This window comes from Homarus americanus, unplaced genomic scaffold (genome assembly GCF_018991925.1).
Source record: "Homarus americanus isolate GMGI-L3 unplaced genomic scaffold, GMGI_Hamer_2.0 scaffold57980, whole genome shotgun sequence".
Lineage (NCBI taxonomy): Eukaryota > Metazoa > Arthropoda > Malacostraca > Decapoda > Nephropidae > Homarus > Homarus americanus.
The window spans coordinates 22,705,770-22,727,178 of record NW_024716703.1 but is presented as its reverse complement, the minus strand read 5'-3'; the positions used below and the strand labels follow the sequence as shown (position 1 = coordinate 22,727,178).

General features: G+C 36.3%; 1 protein-coding gene across 1 annotated transcript in view; it reads right to left on the bottom strand.

The window, feature by feature from the left end:
• The window catches only part of LOC121858335 (max dimerization protein 1-like), a 149,908-nt gene extending 135,451 nt beyond the window's left edge, over positions 1-14,457 (bottom strand). Inside the window, exons 1-2 of the mRNA XM_042354731.1 lie at positions 14,325-14,457; positions 11,295-11,397 (exon numbers count right to left, since the gene is read on the bottom strand). Coding sequence (XP_042210665.1) covers positions 11,295-11,397; positions 14,325-14,379 — 158 coding nt within the window. The 5' untranslated portion in view covers positions 14,380-14,457. The remainder of the gene's footprint in view (positions 1-11,294; positions 11,398-14,324) is intronic.
• Between the last annotated feature and the right edge of the window lie 6,952 nt (positions 14,458-21,409).

Below are 21,409 nucleotides of genomic sequence, written 5' to 3'. Positions count from 1 at the left end.
TTTCAGCGTAGATGGCCAGTTATGTGAACAAATACGACGTTGAACGATAATCAAAATGGTTTCCTGGCCAACAACGCTGGCCATGCATACCAGAAAACGTGTATATAATACAGAGTCCAAACCTCTACGTGTTACGGACAAAGCTCATTCATTGCCAACACAGTGGTCGGGCACAAAGGCAATGTCAAGGCATACAGCGTCATAAAACTAAGTTTAGATCGGATTAACCTACGTTTCCTTTTTCCCTAAATACCCAACTAATACCTATAACAAATTTATATTATAAATAATTTCCGTATATGGCCAGTGCCACAATGCCCGGACACCCCACTACACTTTTATCCGCGTTCTCCTTCACCTCAGCTCCTTGCACGGGGAGCGCTAGTCGACCAAGTGTGTTGGCCAAGTCACCTTCTGTGGCGCTGCTGTCTTGTAACTTCTCTTGCTGCCTTCTATACATAAAAGCGAGGAGTCTAAAACTGGCCAGGTTGACGCTTATACGGTAAAACGTGTGAAGGGAAAACTCAGTTTATGGAGAGTTAAGCCTGACGTAACGCGAGCTTCAATTTTCTTTATCACAGTTCTGTAAAGATTGAGACAAACCTTAACAATTTGGAATTTTGGTCTATTCAAATAGTTTCTACGTTACCCGTTAACACGACTGTCCAGCGTTTACATAATCGAAAAACTCATAAAAAATATAGCAATCTTAATCTTTCAAATACTGTAATTATGGTACCAGTGTTAAGAGCCTATAGCCATGATTACACGGATATCATGAGGCTTTTTACCACGAGGAGAATAAAACGTGGTGGATTCACCACTGTAATATACCTTTGGTACTATATAGCCTACACCAAAGGTTTCTTGATATTGTTTTTTTTTCAATATGACACTTGTGATACTTTAGCTCTAACAGAGTGGCCTATTAATTATTAACGACTCCCAGAAATTACTACCTATCTATTTTATCAACCTATCAATTTTATTCCAGTCCAAAAGAAATGATGTGGAACTCGTGCAAAAACCTTCCAAGAAACTAAATCCATTTATCCTGGACTCCTAGTGAGGCGAACAAGTGAATCAAGACTTCCACTTTGATGGATGCTTCACAACTATCCACTTTGTTAAGTTTATTCGTCAGTGAGACTCTTAGCCTCCTTCGCTCTTCCTCTTTCACACAAAACTGGTCTTCTCTGTGTAGTCTCGCTTCATAATTCTCTAACTTAATCTTATCAACCTAAACCTCCGTTGGTGATGTGTCTAAGATCGTATGAGACGACATTTAATTTTTCTCATTCAAAATATTATTCATCAAATTCAGTTTCTTATTTGGAGTTTTTAACAAATCTGTTCTGATTCTGCATGGCAAAAATATATTCCCAGCACGTTCAAAAGTAGAATGGCTGACAACTATTTCATGTGTACTAAAAAATTTTTGGAAACCGACAGATTTGGATTTTTGTCTCTAGATTTCTGACACACACACACACGTCTACACCATCAGGTAGCCTAGCCACACTTCCTACGCACTATTAGACCAACTTAAGAACACCAAAGAAAGCCCCACACATTACACAACCCAAAGCATTAATTCTACAGCTTTCGTGCAACGTAATGTAAACCCTTAATTGGAACTAACTTTTCACGTATCACAAGATTACATTTCCCATTGCAACAACTCCGAATAAACCCTTTGCGTTATCTAAATTCACACAAAATCCCCTTTTCGATAAAATCGTTCCCCAGACGTACCCTGTGTGATAAACAGAGATAAGGTCAGAAATCATCCTCACTATCTTATTTAGTTAAAGATAATAATGAAGAAGATTACTGTGACCAAAGGTTTGTACTATATACACATTAACTAGAAAATTACAACAACAAAAATCCCCCAACAATTACACTAAGCAAAGTTCAACCCTTCATGGCAAACTTTATTCAAGTCCAGTACTGAATATTCATGTCCATCAACAATAACTTTCATTATATTCTAAGTTATGGATTCCTTGAAAAAGATCACTTGAACATTACCCCCCTCCCAACTTATTTCACTTGATTAAACAGCCAAACGCTACCTGAGGGAGGGGGGGTGTTAGCATTAGGTTGGTTAATCCTAAGGGGCATAATCATCCAGTAAACCTGAAAGTACTGCATTCAATATAAAAATTACATATATCAATATAGTTTCTCATTATGTTGTGCAGCAGTCAAAATCTGGGAACCTTTTTACGCAAAGAATATACGGTAACAACTGCATGGTGTTAGCGCCTTCACTAACGATCCGTAACTTAGACGAAATTAAAAAAAAGGAATCGGGTACAGTACATAAAAGTAAGATAAAGAAGAATTAGTATATTATGTGCCACAACAAACATATACTAATCAATAATAAATTAAAACCTGATCCAAAATTACCGAACCACAACGATACCAGAAATGTTCAGATTTTTTTCTATAAAGTTCCGACCTTAATGACTAACGGGTATATTGAACTACGATATTAAATACAAAAAGAATCCACCATTTACTTCAGAATATACCAAAATAGTTGCCGAAATTCATCCAGTTAAACACAAAAACAAAATCTGAGGAATACGTAAAACTTCTACACAAACAGAAAACAAAGATACGGTGGCGAAAGAATGAGAGGTGACTTTTATCGACGACCATCAGGAATCTTAATGAACACAAACACTAAAAAAATATCCGATACGTACACAAAGGAGACGACACAGTTTAGCAAGAGTAAACGACATAATTGAATTGCAAATGTTGTAAAAACGTCCTAATTACAAGAATATTGTTTAATAAGAAATATATTTAATAATGTGGAGGAGCAGAGAATTACAATCTGAAAGTCTTATTATGTATATATTCACTCCCTCAAAACCGAGGAGGTTAGCTGGCGTGTGCTGTACAGTATAGTCACCTTGGCGTCCACGTCTAGGTTAGTAGTTTTGAATCAAGTCGTCCTGTGTCAACTACGACCTTAAATAATACTTAATGTTACATCCGCTTTACTTTCCTACATATACGGTGAATCAGTCATAAATAGGTAAGCTTTCCTGTTTTAACACCTTATACAGTATATATATTTGAATACCTAACCAATTTTCGGTCACTTTTGATTGTGCAAGAGCAGAATCTGTACGAGTGTCCTTCACTACTGGAGTGGAAAAAATGCACCCCTCCCACCCCCCCCCCAAAACACACACCCCAGGTATCTTTTTCAGGAAGGTATAGTTTTACACCACTTAAGCCATTACTACAGTACGAGGCTTTCTTTTTACTATCCTCTAGTATTATGCTGATTACTTAGTTTTTCAGATTAACTGACTGCCATATTCGATAACACTATTTCTCCCTGTTATTTGTAGTTCTTTGCGTAATGGTGGAAGAACTACCCTAGCACAGTATCCTTGGTTTCTTCGGCCATGTTCTAGACTGAGTATGATGAAACGTCCAGAGATGAAACTCATAAATGGAGATTAATACTTATGCCTCCGGTAGGGGTATTTGTCCTTCAAAGTACAACAGGATTCGGCAACGCTAGTATCTAAGGAACACGCACCCTGTAAAATATTATCAACCAATAGACTTTAAGGTTATTCCAATTAAATGTGAGATAAATCAAGAGTATTGTTTTGTGTTAGTATATTGGCCAGGTTCTAGTGGCAAGAGTAACAACACGGTCGCCTCCTGAAGCAGTATTACTCCACTGGTCTGTGGCGTCTGTATCAACTATATACTGTATGTTTAACTTACTACGCACGCTGACTTACCACACTGAGCATGTCAAGAGCTACTATACAATGTTCATAATTGGTCATATTTGTCCTCCCTATACAACCAGAGAGGATTTTAAGACTTCAAACTACTCGGTGTGTGTGTGTGGAGAGAGATCAATTCTTGTTCAATAACCCAATCAATACAAATAACTATGGTATCGTAATATCTTCTACATCAATTATGAAATCTGACACTGTTTCATGGTAGAGTGAGAGTAGACTACTCACATGAAACAAACACAACACGACGCACACCACCATATGTCCAGGACACAAATAAATCCCCCCTCCTCCCCCCGCAGTTACACAGGAACAATGTATACTAACCCCTACTCCCACTGTAAACTATCTAAGGACATGGAATCTCTCTCTCTCTCTCTCTCTCTACCGTTTTATACAACCCACACACCAGTTGTGGCCCCCTTCTGTGAACTCTCTTTAGCGCTGCAATAAAACAAATGAGAAGTGACGCACGTCCACCATTTATCGTAACATTAACTAGGAAATGACGCAATGCTGACTTGTACAACAACAGTTATTCTCGTATAGTGATCGTTTCCGGTAAGCTAGTGAGTCATTACCGGTACTGTTTCACAAAAAGTATTTAGTGAACCATAAGCCAGAAGTTGAGTTCAACAATCTGCTACCGAACTGCAAGACACAAAAATGAAGAAAAAATAATACTTTAAAATTCCACAGACAACAGCTATTTGAAGCGAAGATAAATCAACTGAAAGGCAGTTCTATATGTCTTTACTATTTTAAACACTTAGCACACTTTACCTGAAAACTAATATTTTCGAATGAGCTTTTATCTTAATATAAGGTATACGCCAGGAAACTACAAAGATGGACATGAATTTGTCATTGTTGTGTAAGAAGCCGCTCTTCAACAAAACGTTCCCCAAGTGCGCAAAACACCAACAGGTCAAGAAAGCCAGACACTAAGCTGATTATACGCCACCCAAAAGCTGCGAGTAATATATACAGTATATTCAATGTTATAAAGAGTGAGGTTGGCACCGAGGCGTAACAAAGCCTCGACTCTCGGCTTCATTGTTTCACTCTCTCTTGTCACAGTAAATAAAAGTCTTTTATTTACTGTACCTTCCATTAAAGTAAAATAGCGGGCTTGTATATTCCATAGTTCCTATCTCCTCCTCTCGTAATTCATCCACACAGCAAAATTTCTCCGTGAAATTTTACCAATTATTTAATGGGTCAGGAACAAACTGAGCCAATTTAGGTAAAATGTGTTACACTTTCCTCAATAAGACTTGGACCGAGATTATTATTCATCTAATTAATTTCATCTGAAGTAATGCATGAGCTTTTCTTTCCCTGTTTTACACTACGATTTACTGTGGTATAATTTTAGTGAATTGCATAAAAAATTTTTTTATAAAAACAGAGAAGCAGACAAGTTAACGAAAGACTTGAATCATTGTTCATAAACCTTCGTAAAATTATTGCCTCCAAACTGGGTATAAGAAAATACAGGGTTATGGGAGAAGGTAAGTGCAGCTGTGACTCCAATCTGGTCGACATTTTGTGTTTTATTTAACCGAGTAAATCCGATGCATGTCATCTTATATCTCCAACCGGGTGAAAATTTAAACATTATAAACAGTGAGCATCAGAGCTACGCCTTAACTTTATATTTTAAATCTAACAGTTACCAAGTGAACGTATCCACTTACGTTAAACTTTCAAATGTATTTTCATGATACTTTTGTGCTATACAGTACAGTAAATCAAACCACTAATCACTTCCTTAGGTATTTGTTTCGAGGAATAATCATTGTGTGAACTTCTGTGAATCCGTTGCCTGGGCCCTTGTGGACAAACGTCAAAGGAGAAAAGTACCACACGACTCTCCAACGATGCTGTCACAACCACGAGTAAAACCACTCGTAAAGCACCAAGACAATTAGGTTCAGATTCATTAAAATTCTGCAATGTTTTTTTTTTCACATACCTGGTGGTAAGTGAACATAGCTATCTTGTGACAGCACATTACCAGCATAATTGATATCTTGTCCTTTATCTGAAGTCAGTAAATAAAGTGTGTTCTTACATCTCAAGTTACATGGAAAATTCGACTTACAAAGCTTTGAAAATCAGCCACCAGGACTCTTGATTGTCCAAATTCGTAAGTCTTTTCCCCATCTGAGGATGTTAAGGACATATTTCATTGGCTTGCTCAAGTTAGGGGTAAAGATAGCAACCACAATACACCTAAATAACAGAGTACCGGTACGTCACAGGAGATGTTCTATCCTTCAGAATTTAGACCCACTGGTACAGCGATAAGGTTAATATTGTGGAGTTACAGTACTTAGGGGCTTAAGTCATAGCACTCTGAATGTAAAGTTATCGCACAAAGTAAAAAAAAATAACACGTTCCTTCCGCCATACAGCCAGAATCCTACATCAACGTAACTATATGACAATATCACTCACATTAAGGTACCGCTTGTGGAATACCTAAGCGACTTATTTCACTAATTATGCAGTTTCTTTGATATACGACCCCATTTGGTGTAATTCATTAGGTTTGCAGCACATTAGTGGACCCTCCTTAGTATGGCACCGGTTGAGAGGACATGAGCACCCGGGCAGCACATGATTTTAATGATAGGCGATACTGTATATACCAATAAAAACCTTGAAAAACAATCTGGCAGGACGGACGAAACACGGCCACGGTTCCGAGGAAAGAGAAAATAGGAGGGACTACCGAGAATAGGCCTACAATATGGACACGAGGCCAGACTGAGAACACAAAAAGAGGAAGATTAAAACAAACACACATACTTACTCACAGCTTAATAAGATCTATTACTGGTCGTTAAAAAAGGCCAGAGACACAGGCAGGTGTAACACAAGAGGAACGAAAGACCTGAATATGGCAGTGATAACTTAACACAAGAGTACAGGAGTGGCACCAACCTTTACGGTACAAACATTCCCCTAGAGATCACTATACCTGTACTTAAAACTACATCTATAAGAATCCATCTTTCATAATACCATACAGTACTGACATAGGAATTTCATTATGATACCTGTACTTTATATCTTAATCTGTACCACACCATTGTTATAATTAGCCTACTGCTTCCACCTGGGGAATACAGTACATCTACCTGTATTTTATAATTGAATCATTAAGGTGGGACTACCGTACATAATGAACTAATGATATCGCATCACATACGAATTACTGTACCTAAGTCTGACAAACACGAAAGAGGCCCCACCAGATACTGGCCTAACAAACAAACAAATCCTCGGCACCAACACGACCTCCTCCCCCTCGAAGAACACACAACACAAACACTGGAACGCCTGATCGTCTGTTTAGAAGACTGAACACAACACTGTAAGAGGAAGAGAAAGGAAGACAAAACTAAATAACGGAACGATTGAACTAGTAAGATAAAAGAAATGAATAAAGGGCAAACCAAGAGAAACAAAAGGATACAGAAAAGAAAAAAAAGAGAAAATGACTAGAGAATGAAAGAGACGATTGCGAGCGTAAGACAAAAAATTGATAAATATAGGAGAGGACAACAGAAAGAGGTTGTGACATGCGAAATAAGCGACACAAGGACTAGAGAACAAAAACAGTCGAGAAAATAACACAGAATAAGAAAATGCGAGACAAGACAAACCAACTCGAAACATGCGACAGAGAGACGGGACGAGACAACATGAACTAGAGGCGCAGGTAAGAAAACGTCAACTTCAGAACCTAAGAACACGTGACAGATAACTTGATATGCCGACAGAACACGGGGGATAAAAAAAAGACACTGGGAGAACAGAACTCACTATAGAGAATACGATATCAGACACCTCAAGACCAACAGAACTCAAGAAAAAGGACGACTAACTTACGGAAAGCAAAACTACATCAGAGGCTAAGAACGAGAGAACGTCAGAACCTACGAAGGTGTGGGAAAGAGCAACTCAGGAACGAGATGACACGAGGGAAGAAACAGGTTTAAGGACCAAGGGATAGAAGAAAGGGATGGAACGCGACACTTGGACGACAGAACTCGTGGGAGGGACCGCAGACAGGGAGACGCAAAAACAAAGCGTACAACACTCGGGCGATAGAACACGAGACAGGACTGCGAGAATTAGAGGTAGGGATGAAATAAAAGCCTTGCAAAGAGAAGAGGACAAAGAAGTGAGATAATGGAAGAGTGGACCGAGAAAGTGTGTGACTAATGTGCAAGAGTGATGACATAAATAGAATGAAACGTATCAGGACAAGGGGAATACAGTACGTACATGGAGCTACCAAGACCCTTGTCGTTTGTGGTTACAGATTTCTGTGAGGAAGATTTACGTCCAAACTAACGGTATATGCTCACTCAGAATCTGCACATACTGTAACTGTATGACTCGTTGTGTCCGCTGTAATTGGGAGGCAGAACTGAAAAGATCACACCACGGGTAGCTGTGGTGTGTCCTTTACAATTCCGTCCATAAAGTTTAAAGATATTGAACACAGACGGACATGACGATGGTTTAGATGCATAATTTCTTCAAAGGACTCTGTAAACTCAAACAATAAGAGGCTTTGCAATCACCCAAAAACAAGAGACATAAAAAAAGACAAATATTTCTCAAGAGAATGAGGAACACTTAAAGAATACAATTCAATCACTTCAAAAAAGCAGTACAAAGAAAAGATACAAGCCAAAAATTAAAAAAAAATTACATATATATATTTCTCTGACACAAACTGCAATGCTGTTGGCACTGTCAAAATTTCTAATGGAAAAACCTGTTACCAACTGGGCCTAGATGGTTCTGATATAGCTGTAAACCAAATATCAAATAAATCCGCTAGTCCCTCTTAGATCACTGACAAAAAATTACATTGTATACTCCCAAAAATATACAAGGTGGGAGTTGAAATAAGAACGAAGCTACTGTTTGTGAATTTCAGCGGGGCGTGGATGCCTGCAAGAGTTGCCTGTGGCTCGGAAGCAATCTGACAGGCCATAAGCAACGGGACACTCAGGGTACATGTTGAGGTCTGAATACCCACTGGGCAACACGCCAACCTTTGGTATTCCCACAGTACAGCATGCAACTGTGAAATCGCCATGTCTTATAATAATAATAATTCAAAGTAAATACAATTTATAATATACAAATTTGAAAATAAAATAATAAAATAATAATGATAATAATTATAACACTGTAATAATAATAATAATAATAATAATAATAATAATAATAATAATAAAGAACCATAAAGAAATACAAAAAGTAAAAAAGATCAAAAGTGAGAAACAATATACTGTATGTATGTTGTGTTGTCAATAGTAAGAACCAATTGAGACCCTGCAATTGTGTATAAATGAGGCAGAAAGTCAGATCAGCAATCTGGGACCTGGTTACAATTTTTGTGATACCAAAGGTAGCAGGGTCTACCATTAGACAATACATTATGCTTCCAATATCTTCCCAGACAGTAGTACCTCCGTTTGGTAGCTGCCTACTACCTGGTATTATAGGTCCAGGGTATAAAAAAAAACGTGATTGACATTGTACAAGCTCATTCAGGAAATGTTATGGAATCAGAATTTGAAGAAGAAAAAAAAATCACTGTCGTGTTTTTTTTTCTGGCAGCATGAACGAACAGCAAGTACGAACACTTGCCTTAAAATTAATGTAACACTACCGTTAGGCAAACTAACAGCCAACACCTGCTCAGCCGGAGAGAAGAGGGGGGGGGGGTACAGTATGCTGCTTACAGTGATGACGTGATGTAATGGTCACCACCAACCGGCACGCACTGGCAAAATCCACGTAAGCAAAACTGACGCGTGGAGAGCAGGAACACAGGCCATGGCAGCTTGACATACTCTTATATCTGATATGGGAATATACTTGTGGACTTATGTTACGTTTAAAATTCCATACCTTGACAAGGCCGAGGGGAAACTGTAGCAATTTGTTCGTTAAGCGAACAAAACTGAAAGATTTTTCAACTCTTAACGTCAGCAATTTTAGGACGACGATGTTTACCAAGCGTGAAGGTAAACGCTTTCATCGATAAATATTTTACGCCGGTATACTTGGGTGTCCACTTGTATATAAGATACTTAGAACGTTGACGAAACGAAATTCTTGTTAAGGTCAAGTTCATAATAACTCTTTTTTCGGGGATTAGCCCACCCGGGCACAGGTCACTGACTCATATCGGGGCCTGGTGGGGCGAAAATGTTGTAGTAGTAGTTAGTAGTAGTAGTAGTAGTAGTAGTAGTAGTAGTAGTAGTAGTAGTAGTAGTAGTAGTAGTAATAATAATAATAATAATAATAAATCAAATTAATAATAAAAATACAAAATTAAAAAATAAATAATAATTCACAGTAAATAAATTTTATAATAAAAATGCATTAAAAATAACATTATAAAATATTGATAATAATAAAACTATTAATAATAATTAAAAACCATAAGAAATACAAAAATGAAAATAAATAGTGAGAAACGATATATGTATGTTGTGTTGTCAATAGTAAGAGAAACAATTATTGAGACCCTGCAATTGTGTGTAAACGAGGCAGAAGTCAGATCAGCAACCTGGGACTAGGTCACAATTTTCGTGATGCCATCTAGCAGCAGGGTCTACATGCTCATATATTTCTGAAAGAACCTAATCATACAGTATTTCCATATCCGTTTATGAATAAACCAGTGATATAAATCAAGGAAAATGTGGGTCAGTGACCTCTGCCTGGGTGGGCTTATCTTAACAACAAAGTACGATAATATAATATACAGTACGTGTAATGATGTACCGACACCAAATTTACACTATAAGTAAGGCTGTGATTCCCAGTGCTAAACATGGATGACTGAGAATTGGGTTATAAGCAGCGTCAGTGTAGCCAGGGCAAAATTCTCTGGGTCAGTCTACCCTAGACTGCTGCTTTATAAAGCTGGTAGTAACTGGGAAATCATTAGAACAGAACTCTTACGCATCGACATTTTCAGAGTTAAAATATCAAGCTTAACCTGTTTAGGCCCAACAGAAATCCTGAATCATCTACAGCTACACCATACTCTTAGTACAGTATCTTACATCCCCAGTAACATTCATAACTTTTCCTGGAATACCTGTAACACTATATTCTGCCCCAACTCATCACTGCCATGTCTCCATCACACATGGCGAGCCAAAATTAAATCACATCCATGTAATGCCACTATAGTACTCTTCATAAACTGAATACTAACTCTAGTCCTCGATTTTCTGGGCGTTTCATTATGAGATACATCCAGATTATGACGTCACCAAAATAATAATTATATTTTTTTTCAAATAAAACCATTACAAAAAAGATTTCCTGGATCAATATTCACTCAGCTTAAACTAACCTGTGAGCAAACATTCCACAACATACGGTAGCTAACACGAACCAAACAACTATACGTATATCTCCGCGAGCATTCATCCACTGTTAACTTACCGGTTACTCTGCAACTTGGATTTGGATCGCGATCGTTTGGAGGATTTTGAATATCTGTAGTGGTCGGGCATAGGTAAAGTTGAGGCATAGCCGTGCTCCATCTCTGTAGGATGACAAATAAGAGGCATTAATATTCGTTAGTCATAATGGTATTACTGTCCTCCACCAGGAACATCTCCAACTAAAGTGCTAGCTGTAGTTTTACTACATGGATATGCATAAAACCAAATCAATGCAAACATTAACGAGTGGTTCAAGGTCAGATTTGTAACTCCCAAGTATTACATTAATTGGGCACATAATATGCAGTACTGCTAATACAGTAGGTGATATTTCAGGGCAAAAGGAAACTTTTGAAAAGCCAACAGATAAGTCAGTACCGTAAAAACTCAGTGTTTATCATTATCAAATAACACAATACAATTGTAGTTGCGCGTGATCCAGGTATGTGCTGATAACCACACGGTTACTAGAATAACGTCAACAGAACTCGCTAAAATCGACAAGAAGCCAAAGTGAGAAAATTTCTTAATAAAACTGTGCTGTTCTGCACATCTTTCTGTAATACAGTACATATTTTCTTAAGGATAAGTTGGTGTAGCGGCCGAGTATACAGTGCCAAGGATCACAATTTGAATCAGGGGTATTCCTAGTCTAATCAGTTGTTAATGGGTACCTAACTTAACACTTGGGGAAGTGAAAGATATTGAAAGCAGTGTCGACCACGTTGACTCGTTGTATACCAAGGAATTAGTATACATCCTACTTACCCACAGTCCCTAACGGGCTGCCAGGTATACGGGGCCATGATTTTTTTCAGGTTGGGTATGGCTGTTGATTATGTTAATAAAGTAACCAAGTCAGACCTGGGCCCTTGAAATTACACCAAGGCCAAGTCAATGGAGTTGATATTCCAGTAACCATTTTCACCACCCAAGCTCGAGATTTGAACATTAAACAATGAACTGCATCCAGAAGATGATCAACAATAACAAAAAACAATTACATATACTTTATTCTAATTTTTCAGGAATTTCACGTAAGACTTCTGCACCGGTTGTAACCTCAATTAAATAGGCATGTAATTCGACACCTTTGCCACTTCGCAATAAATAATTAGTTAAATGTCTGTGTTCCCTCTGTGAGTAAGCCCCTGTAATTTATTAGATCGTAGCAGACGTAGTTTGTTAGTCGCGCCCCCGTTTAATCTGCAAAGCTTAGCAAGTGAGTGTATGTTATGACTTCATTTTATTTGCTGGTAGTCGACAGCAATGGCCATTACGGCCGTAACGTCGTCCTTGTAGTTCTTGTGGGTGTAGAGAGGCTGTCACAAGTAGAGGTACTTGGTACTTTAGTTTGAATACTAATACTTGGGTCCAACGAATTACCCAAAAGTACCCAAAAGTATATTAAATCAGGGCAAAATCTTAACGAATATCTGTTATACATACAGTACACAAAACATGTCTAATAATATTTTTAGTGTAATTTTGTAAAAATAATATGTAAGATGAAATAATAAACAGCGAAAAACTTTCAGTATTGGCGAACGCTAAATTTTAAAGAGTTCGTGAACAAGAGAGATAACTCAGATCCATCGTGATGCACTTCGCTAACCTAACCTAACGAAAAGTAAATCCTACGGCTATGTTAAATACCCCAAAGTAACAGAAACATCAGTAATTATATCTCCATTTTGGATAGGTGACTCTTTGGAATTTAGCGTTTTTCGTGGTTTATTATTTCATTATTTTGACTACATTTCAATGAAAACATTATTAATCAGGTTTTATTGATGTAAAACATATATTCGTTAAGATTTTACCCTGATTTAATATACTTTTGGGTAATTCGTTGGACCGCTAATACTTTTTTATTTGGGGATATTTTATTAATATGATCAATGATTAAGAATGAGCAGCTAGAAAGGTGGTGTGGGTTGAATGGTTGTGTGCACTACTACAACTGGTGATTTATTTAAAAGTTAAAGATGATTTTGGCCTTTTTTATAGGTTTTTAAGGGTTTATTGGCCTTTGTTTTGTTTTTTAGGTATGTGAATATGGACAATATGTCGTTTCTCGCTCTTGATTTTTGTTTCCATTTTCGTATTTATTCATGGTTATTATTATTAATATTACCATTTTATTGTTATTATTTTTTTAGTAATTATTATTAATGTATTATTTATATTTTCGCCCACATGCCCTGGTGTGGGCTAATGCCCGTATAAAAAATTTACATATACAGGGTGTCCCAAAAAAATGTGCTCACACAAGCGACATTCGATGAGTTGAAAGAAGAAATTAAAAGACAATGTCTCGCAATTCCAAATGAAATATTCCGCAATGTTATCGAATCCCATTATCTGAAATGCAATAGTTAAGACCTACTAACCAGGGTTCTGGGTCAAAAACCTCTATAGCACCTTGTAAGTCTTGCCAATGATTCGCTTTAAAAATTACTATCAAGATGATAACAAAGTTAAGAAATCCCCATGGTCATGGTAATAAAAACAATAAAGGATTCGAACCAATTACTAAGTGAGTTTAGCACACGGTGTATGAGAAGCAACCACTGAACACCAGTCACCCTCACGTGCTTCTCAATTGCAGTATGATGGCTTTCGTTAAAGCTTATTTTGAACCACAATACATGTCATTCAGCACTAGTTAACACAATGGTCAAAGAAAACGATAATGATTAATTACTGACAACGCTATGTGTATTATCAATAACTATATATTTCATATATAACTTTAAACAAAGCGTCCACGTTTACCCGGAGCGGATGCCAGCCACCTCTCATTTAAGGCCGTCTGACACTCATCCTGTTTTGGTACTTAACTCCACGATAACTTCAAAAGATTTAATTATTGGTAGCTTTATAAAGATAAAGTAACAATTGATAATGGAACAAATTTAATAGTTTGCCTGAGAATTGAACATGCTTGGGTATAAAATCGATGTAAGACTTTCCTCCCTCTATGATGTAAAATTATAAAAATGCATACATAACACAATATTCTTACCCCGCTCCCGCCGTTCTATATATTCTGCAGCTTGGAGAAGCACAGCCAAGCTCATATTTGTAGTTATAATAAATAAATCCACGTGAAAGCCGCGGACGATACGCGGGAGCGTGTACACCCTCACTTCACAGTGTCTGTAAGCCAACTGCTGTCAAAATCTCGCAGCCACCTTGCCTCGAGTGGCTCAGAATGCTACGCGCGCTCCCATTGGCTCTAGCAGTTTCTATGTGAAGCTATCAACCAGTCACGCGCGAGCTTACATTGGGGTGGGAGAAGGCATCACGTGCGTTTCATGCCTGGTCCGCGCAAGGGTTGATGGGGACACAACGCGACAAAGACATTCGTTTTCTCTAGTTTTAACGTAAATATAAAGAGATTAGATTTGATTTAATTGAAGTTTGAACGTATGTGTTACCCTTTTATTATTATTAGTGGGAAAAAATCACAAATAAAGGTGTAAATACGTAAATTGAGGCGTTACTGAAGTCTAGCGCCACAATGACTCAAAACCTCGGGAAATATAAAGAGATCACGCCCTAACTGCAGCGCGGTTTCTCGGCTCTGCTTACTCCCTGGGTGGAGAGTCCCTCCCTTGTTCAGTTTAGGTTTAGATTTTGCAATGTTTACACTGATTTCAAAGGAAGCCTGGCTCTATATTAGGGCCCATTCTGTGTTTTGTGACTCGATCAAAAGAATATGTAATTAGTGTATCCGGATACTCTAAACCGACGAGTCGATTTCGGTTCATTAGTTTATTTTATGATTCGCTGGAACATTGCTTTAGTGTTGACATAATCTAGCCTTTAAAGCTGTTTATGAAATACATGACATCACTTATAGTTGGCTGGATCTCAATGATTTTTCAAGTTTGGAAGGATATGGCATTAATTCAGCACTGTTTATTAGAGTTGGACAGAACTTCCTGTTATTCTGTGCTCGACAAAATAATTATGTAAACTCTGATAAACCCACGCTGGAAAATATATATATTTATTCATTGTCTCTAAGTTGTATTGTTAAATTTTAGGTACTGGGTTATTTATACCTTTTCGCTCTACTTGTTAAAGAAAAGCTTACAACGTAGCGAGGAATACGAGAGTAAAGTTTTCCTATTTTTAAGAGTAATAAATCAATGACGTCAGAAATCCAAAGCAGCCGGGTGGCTGTTACTGTACAGTCGTGAACAGAAGTCCTGTCGCCCCTTCTGCTGTTCCGCGAACCAAGAGATTCAGACTCATGAATCCGAAGCATTTATGGGCAGAATAATGCATCAGTGTCTACTGCTTCGGGTTCATGAGTCTGAATCTCTTGGTTCGCGGAACAGCAGAAGGGGCGACAGGACTTCTGTTCACGACTGTACAAGCGGATCGTGTCCTTAGCACACGTCTCTTTCAATGTTCTGGTTTCTTTATTCTCTGGAGAGCAAAAGTCTTGTGATACAGAACAAAATCATTACACACCAAATCACAAAGAAGATATATGTAATGCATTAGTCCAACAACATTAAAAATTATGTAAAATAGAACTCTGTGGTGAGAAGACATTCGCACTAGAGTGAAGAAAGTATCGTGACTGGTTCACCTTTGACAAATCTGTTGTTTGCTTTTGAAGACAAGTTAGTTTCATTTTATATGAATTTCAAGAGCTGCAACATGCCAGAATGTGATTCAATAAAGGACTTTAGAAAAAACAAAAATTTATATAACACCGTTTCGTCTTTTCTTCCTGTCACCATCATCCTTAAGAATACATGAAATACATTATAATAGTATATAGCACATACAAACAATTACATTCCAGGACATCTTCATTTCATATATATATATATATATATATATATATATCGTATATATGCAAGTGCTAAAAATGAACGCTAAGACTTCTGAAAACACTGATCATCAATATGTACGCGAATAACATAATCTAGTACTGAAGGCAAATACATACGGATGAACCAAATACATAAGATACCAGTTAAGGCAGTAAAACCGTCTTAAAGTAACGCGTACCTCTCCCATAACTGCATCATCGTTTGCTTGCCCCAATACATTGTAGGGAAATCCGGGGACGTTTTGGCGGACGTGCGGGTTATTCTGTAAGAGAATAATGTTAGAGTGGCGATTTTTAAATGTTCTGTGATGGCAGAAAATATTTAAGTATTTTGTTCTGATAATAATGACTGCATCTCATTACAAATTACTGTACTAAACTGTATTCCTGTACACTAGTTTTAAGGCAAAAGAAACTCGCATGTATCGTCAACTCGATTAATAGAATATCATAAATTCGATGTGATAGTCTATAGTCGCTGTCTTTGATGTGTTTACAGTGAAATAACACAATTAACCAGAAAAGTGAAACCACAGTGATATGTTCTTGGCATACTCAAACACGAAATGGATTTGTTTAAAACTAGAGACGTTCTTAGGTAATGTGATATCACACGTACCATTCCATATTCAGAACCACATTTAAGATGTTATATAAACTATTACTTTTTAATGCATGCATATCTCTATGAGCCAAATATTGCCAGTAATGGTCTGTGCTAATCATTTAAGATACAATACCATAGCAATTACATTTAAGTGGTAATTTTGTACATAAACTCCTCATGGTAGCACAAACAACACTACTACCCGTGCAGGATTCGAACTAACACTGCTCAATTGGCAGCACTGTTGTCCGTGCATTTCACTTGTATATCACTGTGGGTTTGTGTCGTAGATGACTGATCATAGCAGGACCAAACTGTCAATAAAGAATGCAACAGAAGTCATGCGGGTCTGTGCCCCTTACATTATCCTCCTCCTTCCAAAGGATGGCTTATTTAGTGAATTCACATTGCTTAACATTTCTCCTTGGTTTTAGACAAATCCATTTTAATGGAGCATTATCCCATGCTTGGGGAATACCATGAGCGTATCACTTGTCTTTTTTTTTATTGTTCTGGTTGAACATGTTATTTTTTCACCAATCACTTAAACGCTTTAGTGGTTTTATCTAAAGTATAAAATTATTTGTTAGCCTCCAAAATAACGTGGCACCGTAAAGACAACATTCTTCGATTTCGGATTCTCTTTTTAAAACCTGCAGTTATCTTGCGCCAGTAAAAACAATCTAAAACCATCAGGCACATTACAGTACATGACAAGAGGTGCATGACCAAAGAGACGTGGAGATTTTTCAGTCTACTGATCCTAAACCTCGTCAACATGCCAAGTAACAAGAAAGATAAAATAACAGTTAGTTCCACCGAGTGTCATGGAGTATTCCACTGCCACTTAGTTTTTCCTACCCTCTTCCATACTAATTGGTAACTATTTAATTAACTACTAATACCTTGATTGCACTTTGTCTTGTCTATGGTATTGAAGCTTTGGTTGACATCTTGCCCAATTATTAAGTGATCATTAGAAGTGTTGTAGCAAATCACTATACTGTTAACTAGAGGTTTCGATGATCTGTAACGAGCTGATTGGTTGGGTAATAAGTAAACAATGAATTTCCCCGCGATTTTTTACTACATTTTAGGGAAATAGAAATGTCTAAATAACTCTACTATAACTTTCCGACGGAAACGCTATTGTGTAAAGTATTCTTTTTTCCCCTATCATACAAGAATCAATATACTAGAGTTTCTAAATATTAACCAGATCTGCCCTCTCCACCCTTCATTGTATCCTCTCAACAGCACCTTCAACTACAATTTGTCCAAATTCCTTGTTCCCATGCTAATCACCAATTACCATCAATTCATATACTGTGAAAGTCCCGTTAAGTTTTGTTAAATAACTAAATGGTATTTCCTTCAACAACTGTGCTATTGCTAGTTTTGACATACAATCATTGTTCACCAATATTTCACTAGCTCAAACCATCGACATTTGTGAAAATATAATATTTTCTTTTACAGATATTATTGGTGAATTTAATAAATTACACTTTAAAGAGTTTCTAAAATTAGCCTTGAATGACTGCTTATCTTTAGTCAATGGTAAGCCTTCTAAACATTATCATAGGTTTGCCTTTATGTCCCTCGTTAGCCAATACTTTTCCTTATCGTGGAAAACTCAAACAGGATCAGCGCCCAGGTCAATTATTCGTCGTTATGTGGACGATACATTTTCAATTTTCAGATCACCAAATCATCTCCCATTATTCTTAAACTAACTTGACATGAAACTTGGCAACATTCAAATAAATGTGGAACTATATATAGAAGAGGACGGCCTTGCCTTGATGCTCATATCCATCGCCAACAAAATAGCTTTAGGAAAGTTTTATACAGAAAACCTACTTACTACAAAATCTTTATCCTTTATCCCCACTGATTACAAACGAAACTTAGCTCGTTTCCTCCTCTACAGAGCTCTTGATTTTATATATATATATATATATATATATATATATATATATATATATATATATATATATATATATATATATATATATATTATTATACATATGGACTTATTACGTGAAAGCTATAGTCAAGAATTTTAAAGAGGAGAACCAGGAAACATACATCTTGACTAAGTTGGGTTTTTAATCACTAACGTTTCGGAAAATTATTTTATCATCAGAGCCTAGAAAACAAAAGTTTTAAAAAGTTTAAAAAATACAGGTGATATACACAAAACGTAACATTATACTCAAATTTAACTTCAACAAAAAATTAAAAAGAGCATTATAATTTAAAACCGATAAAATGAGAGAGAGAGACCAACAGTGTGAAAAACACAACCATTCACAGGAAGCCATATCACAAATAGATGTATTCTTTATACTTTGAGGCAAGGCTTCATAATGACGAGGTCCGTCTCACAGTTGCTCCTCCCAAGAACTGAGAAATCAGACGGCGAAAACGGGAGGTCATGTGTTGTGCGGTTACGGATAGCTGAATGTGGTTAGGTGATTAACTGGCCTCACGGACGGAACGGCCCATGTTCATGGATGCGAGTTATCAAATGTCTTTTTGTTTATTTATATATGCTGCCCTACAGCTAGCAGTCAATGTAAATTGATAAACAACTGAGGATTGCAGGTGTGTGGGTATGATGTCTTAATTTTAAAGAATTTTTAATTGAACTTGTTTTTGGAAGACTAGTCTAAGAGAAATTTGTGGATAGAATTCATTAAAAGCTTAAGTTTGTTAATAAGGTGAAACTGAGTGGCCTGTGTACGAATGGTGAAATAGATAGAATATTTAGGAACGTAGTGGATTTGAAGTTGTGTGTGACTAAAATCCTAATGGGTTTTTTTTTTATATAAGTATCTGTAAATCTCTTTAGGAAACCATTGTTAAAGAGTAGTTCCTTTATGAAGTTTTAGTTCAATGTCCATGGAAATATTGAACATATATTAAAGGCTCTATAGTAAGAGTACGTACTAGATTTCGTTAGTACTTAAGAGAAATGAAAGATGAAAATTTTGAACTCAAACCAGTGAATGTTGGTTTTCTGTATGAGGCTGTTTCTGAAACTATTGTGAAGACGGCATATTAACATCAAGGAATAATAGAATATTGTCCTTATCAATTCACAAGTAAATTTGATGTTGCCATGTTTCGAATTTAAATCATTTAGGAACATAGGGACGTGATCGAGTGATCTGAAAAAAAAAAGTGTCATCAACATACCGACGATTTTCACACTAAGGCCTGGCTCCAAATTAAGATAATATCCCCTGTATTTAGATTGTTTCTGATTTTAGTTTTGCATGCAGGTTTCTGTCATTTTATCGGTTTTAAATTATAATGCTCTTTTTTTTTGCGGGAAGGTAAATTTGATGTTGTTTTTATTAATAGCACCTGTATTTTTTTTTTACTTTTTAAATCTTTTGTTTTCTAGGCTCTGATGATGAAACATGCTTTTCCGAAACGTTAGTGATTAAAAAAAACCCAACTTAGTCAAGATGTTTGTGTTTTCCTTGGTTCTCCTCTTCGTTATATATATATATATATATATATATATATATATATATATATATATATATATATATATATGTTATATATATATATAACTTAGCAGTATAGGTTAGTTAGCTTAACTCTGTTGTTTTATGCATGCTGCCACCTATGTAGTCCAAAGTAGCTAGATGTATTTTTCTAAAGTTTTACCTAAAGAACAAAGTGCTAAAATCGAGGAAAATAATTTTCTTATAAATATTAAAACTTATTCAGTCATAAGAGAATTTTCATCAAATTACCTCTTGAGCTGGCATCACTATAGTAATAAAATGCCAATAACTATAGTTAAGGGATTATGAAATTCCACACTATCTCATATATAATGGGGTTACTATAAAACATATTGTATGGGAGAGTAAAAAGATGAAAACGTTAAATCAAACTGCTTATCTAATCTAATCTTAACTGAAAGCTAACCTAATGAAATCTTAACCTAATTGAAAGATTTAGGTTGACCATTATCAGTTATTCGTTGTCATTTAGGTTAGTGTTTTTGCGATTTTCGCATAAACGAACCTAATCTGACTAATACTGACCTAACTGAAGCTTTGGTTGTTGACCTAGGTGCTTCAAGGTTGTGGTTATTTTTGTCAATATTTATTTACTCACAGAAAAGTTGGTATGAGAATGAAATGAATTATAGATCTGTGTCTAAAATATGTTTAATCATCCATTCCTGAAAGGGATTTAAATGACTTGATTGCCCACTGATTTCACTTTATAACAATAAATTGCTTCGTGTACTGTTTATCACGTTAACAGGTATTTATATTGCCTTAGTTATACTATTAAATTGAATCTAATACTAATACACTAATAATAATAATAATAATAATAATAATTATAATAATAATAATAATATTAATAATAATAATAATAATACATATTGGTAATTAATAACATATGTGTATTATAAGCTTTTCAAAGATACAAAAAACAGGGATGATGTTGGATACCATGTATAACATAACATCAGTTAAGTAACACCTGTGCCAAGAACATGGTGTACTCTGTACAGTGGCCTACGCCATGGTGAGGTTGGTTAACGTCAGTTAAACGAATTAACTAAATATAACATTCATATTGACAGGTTAACATTTTTATTTCATTGATA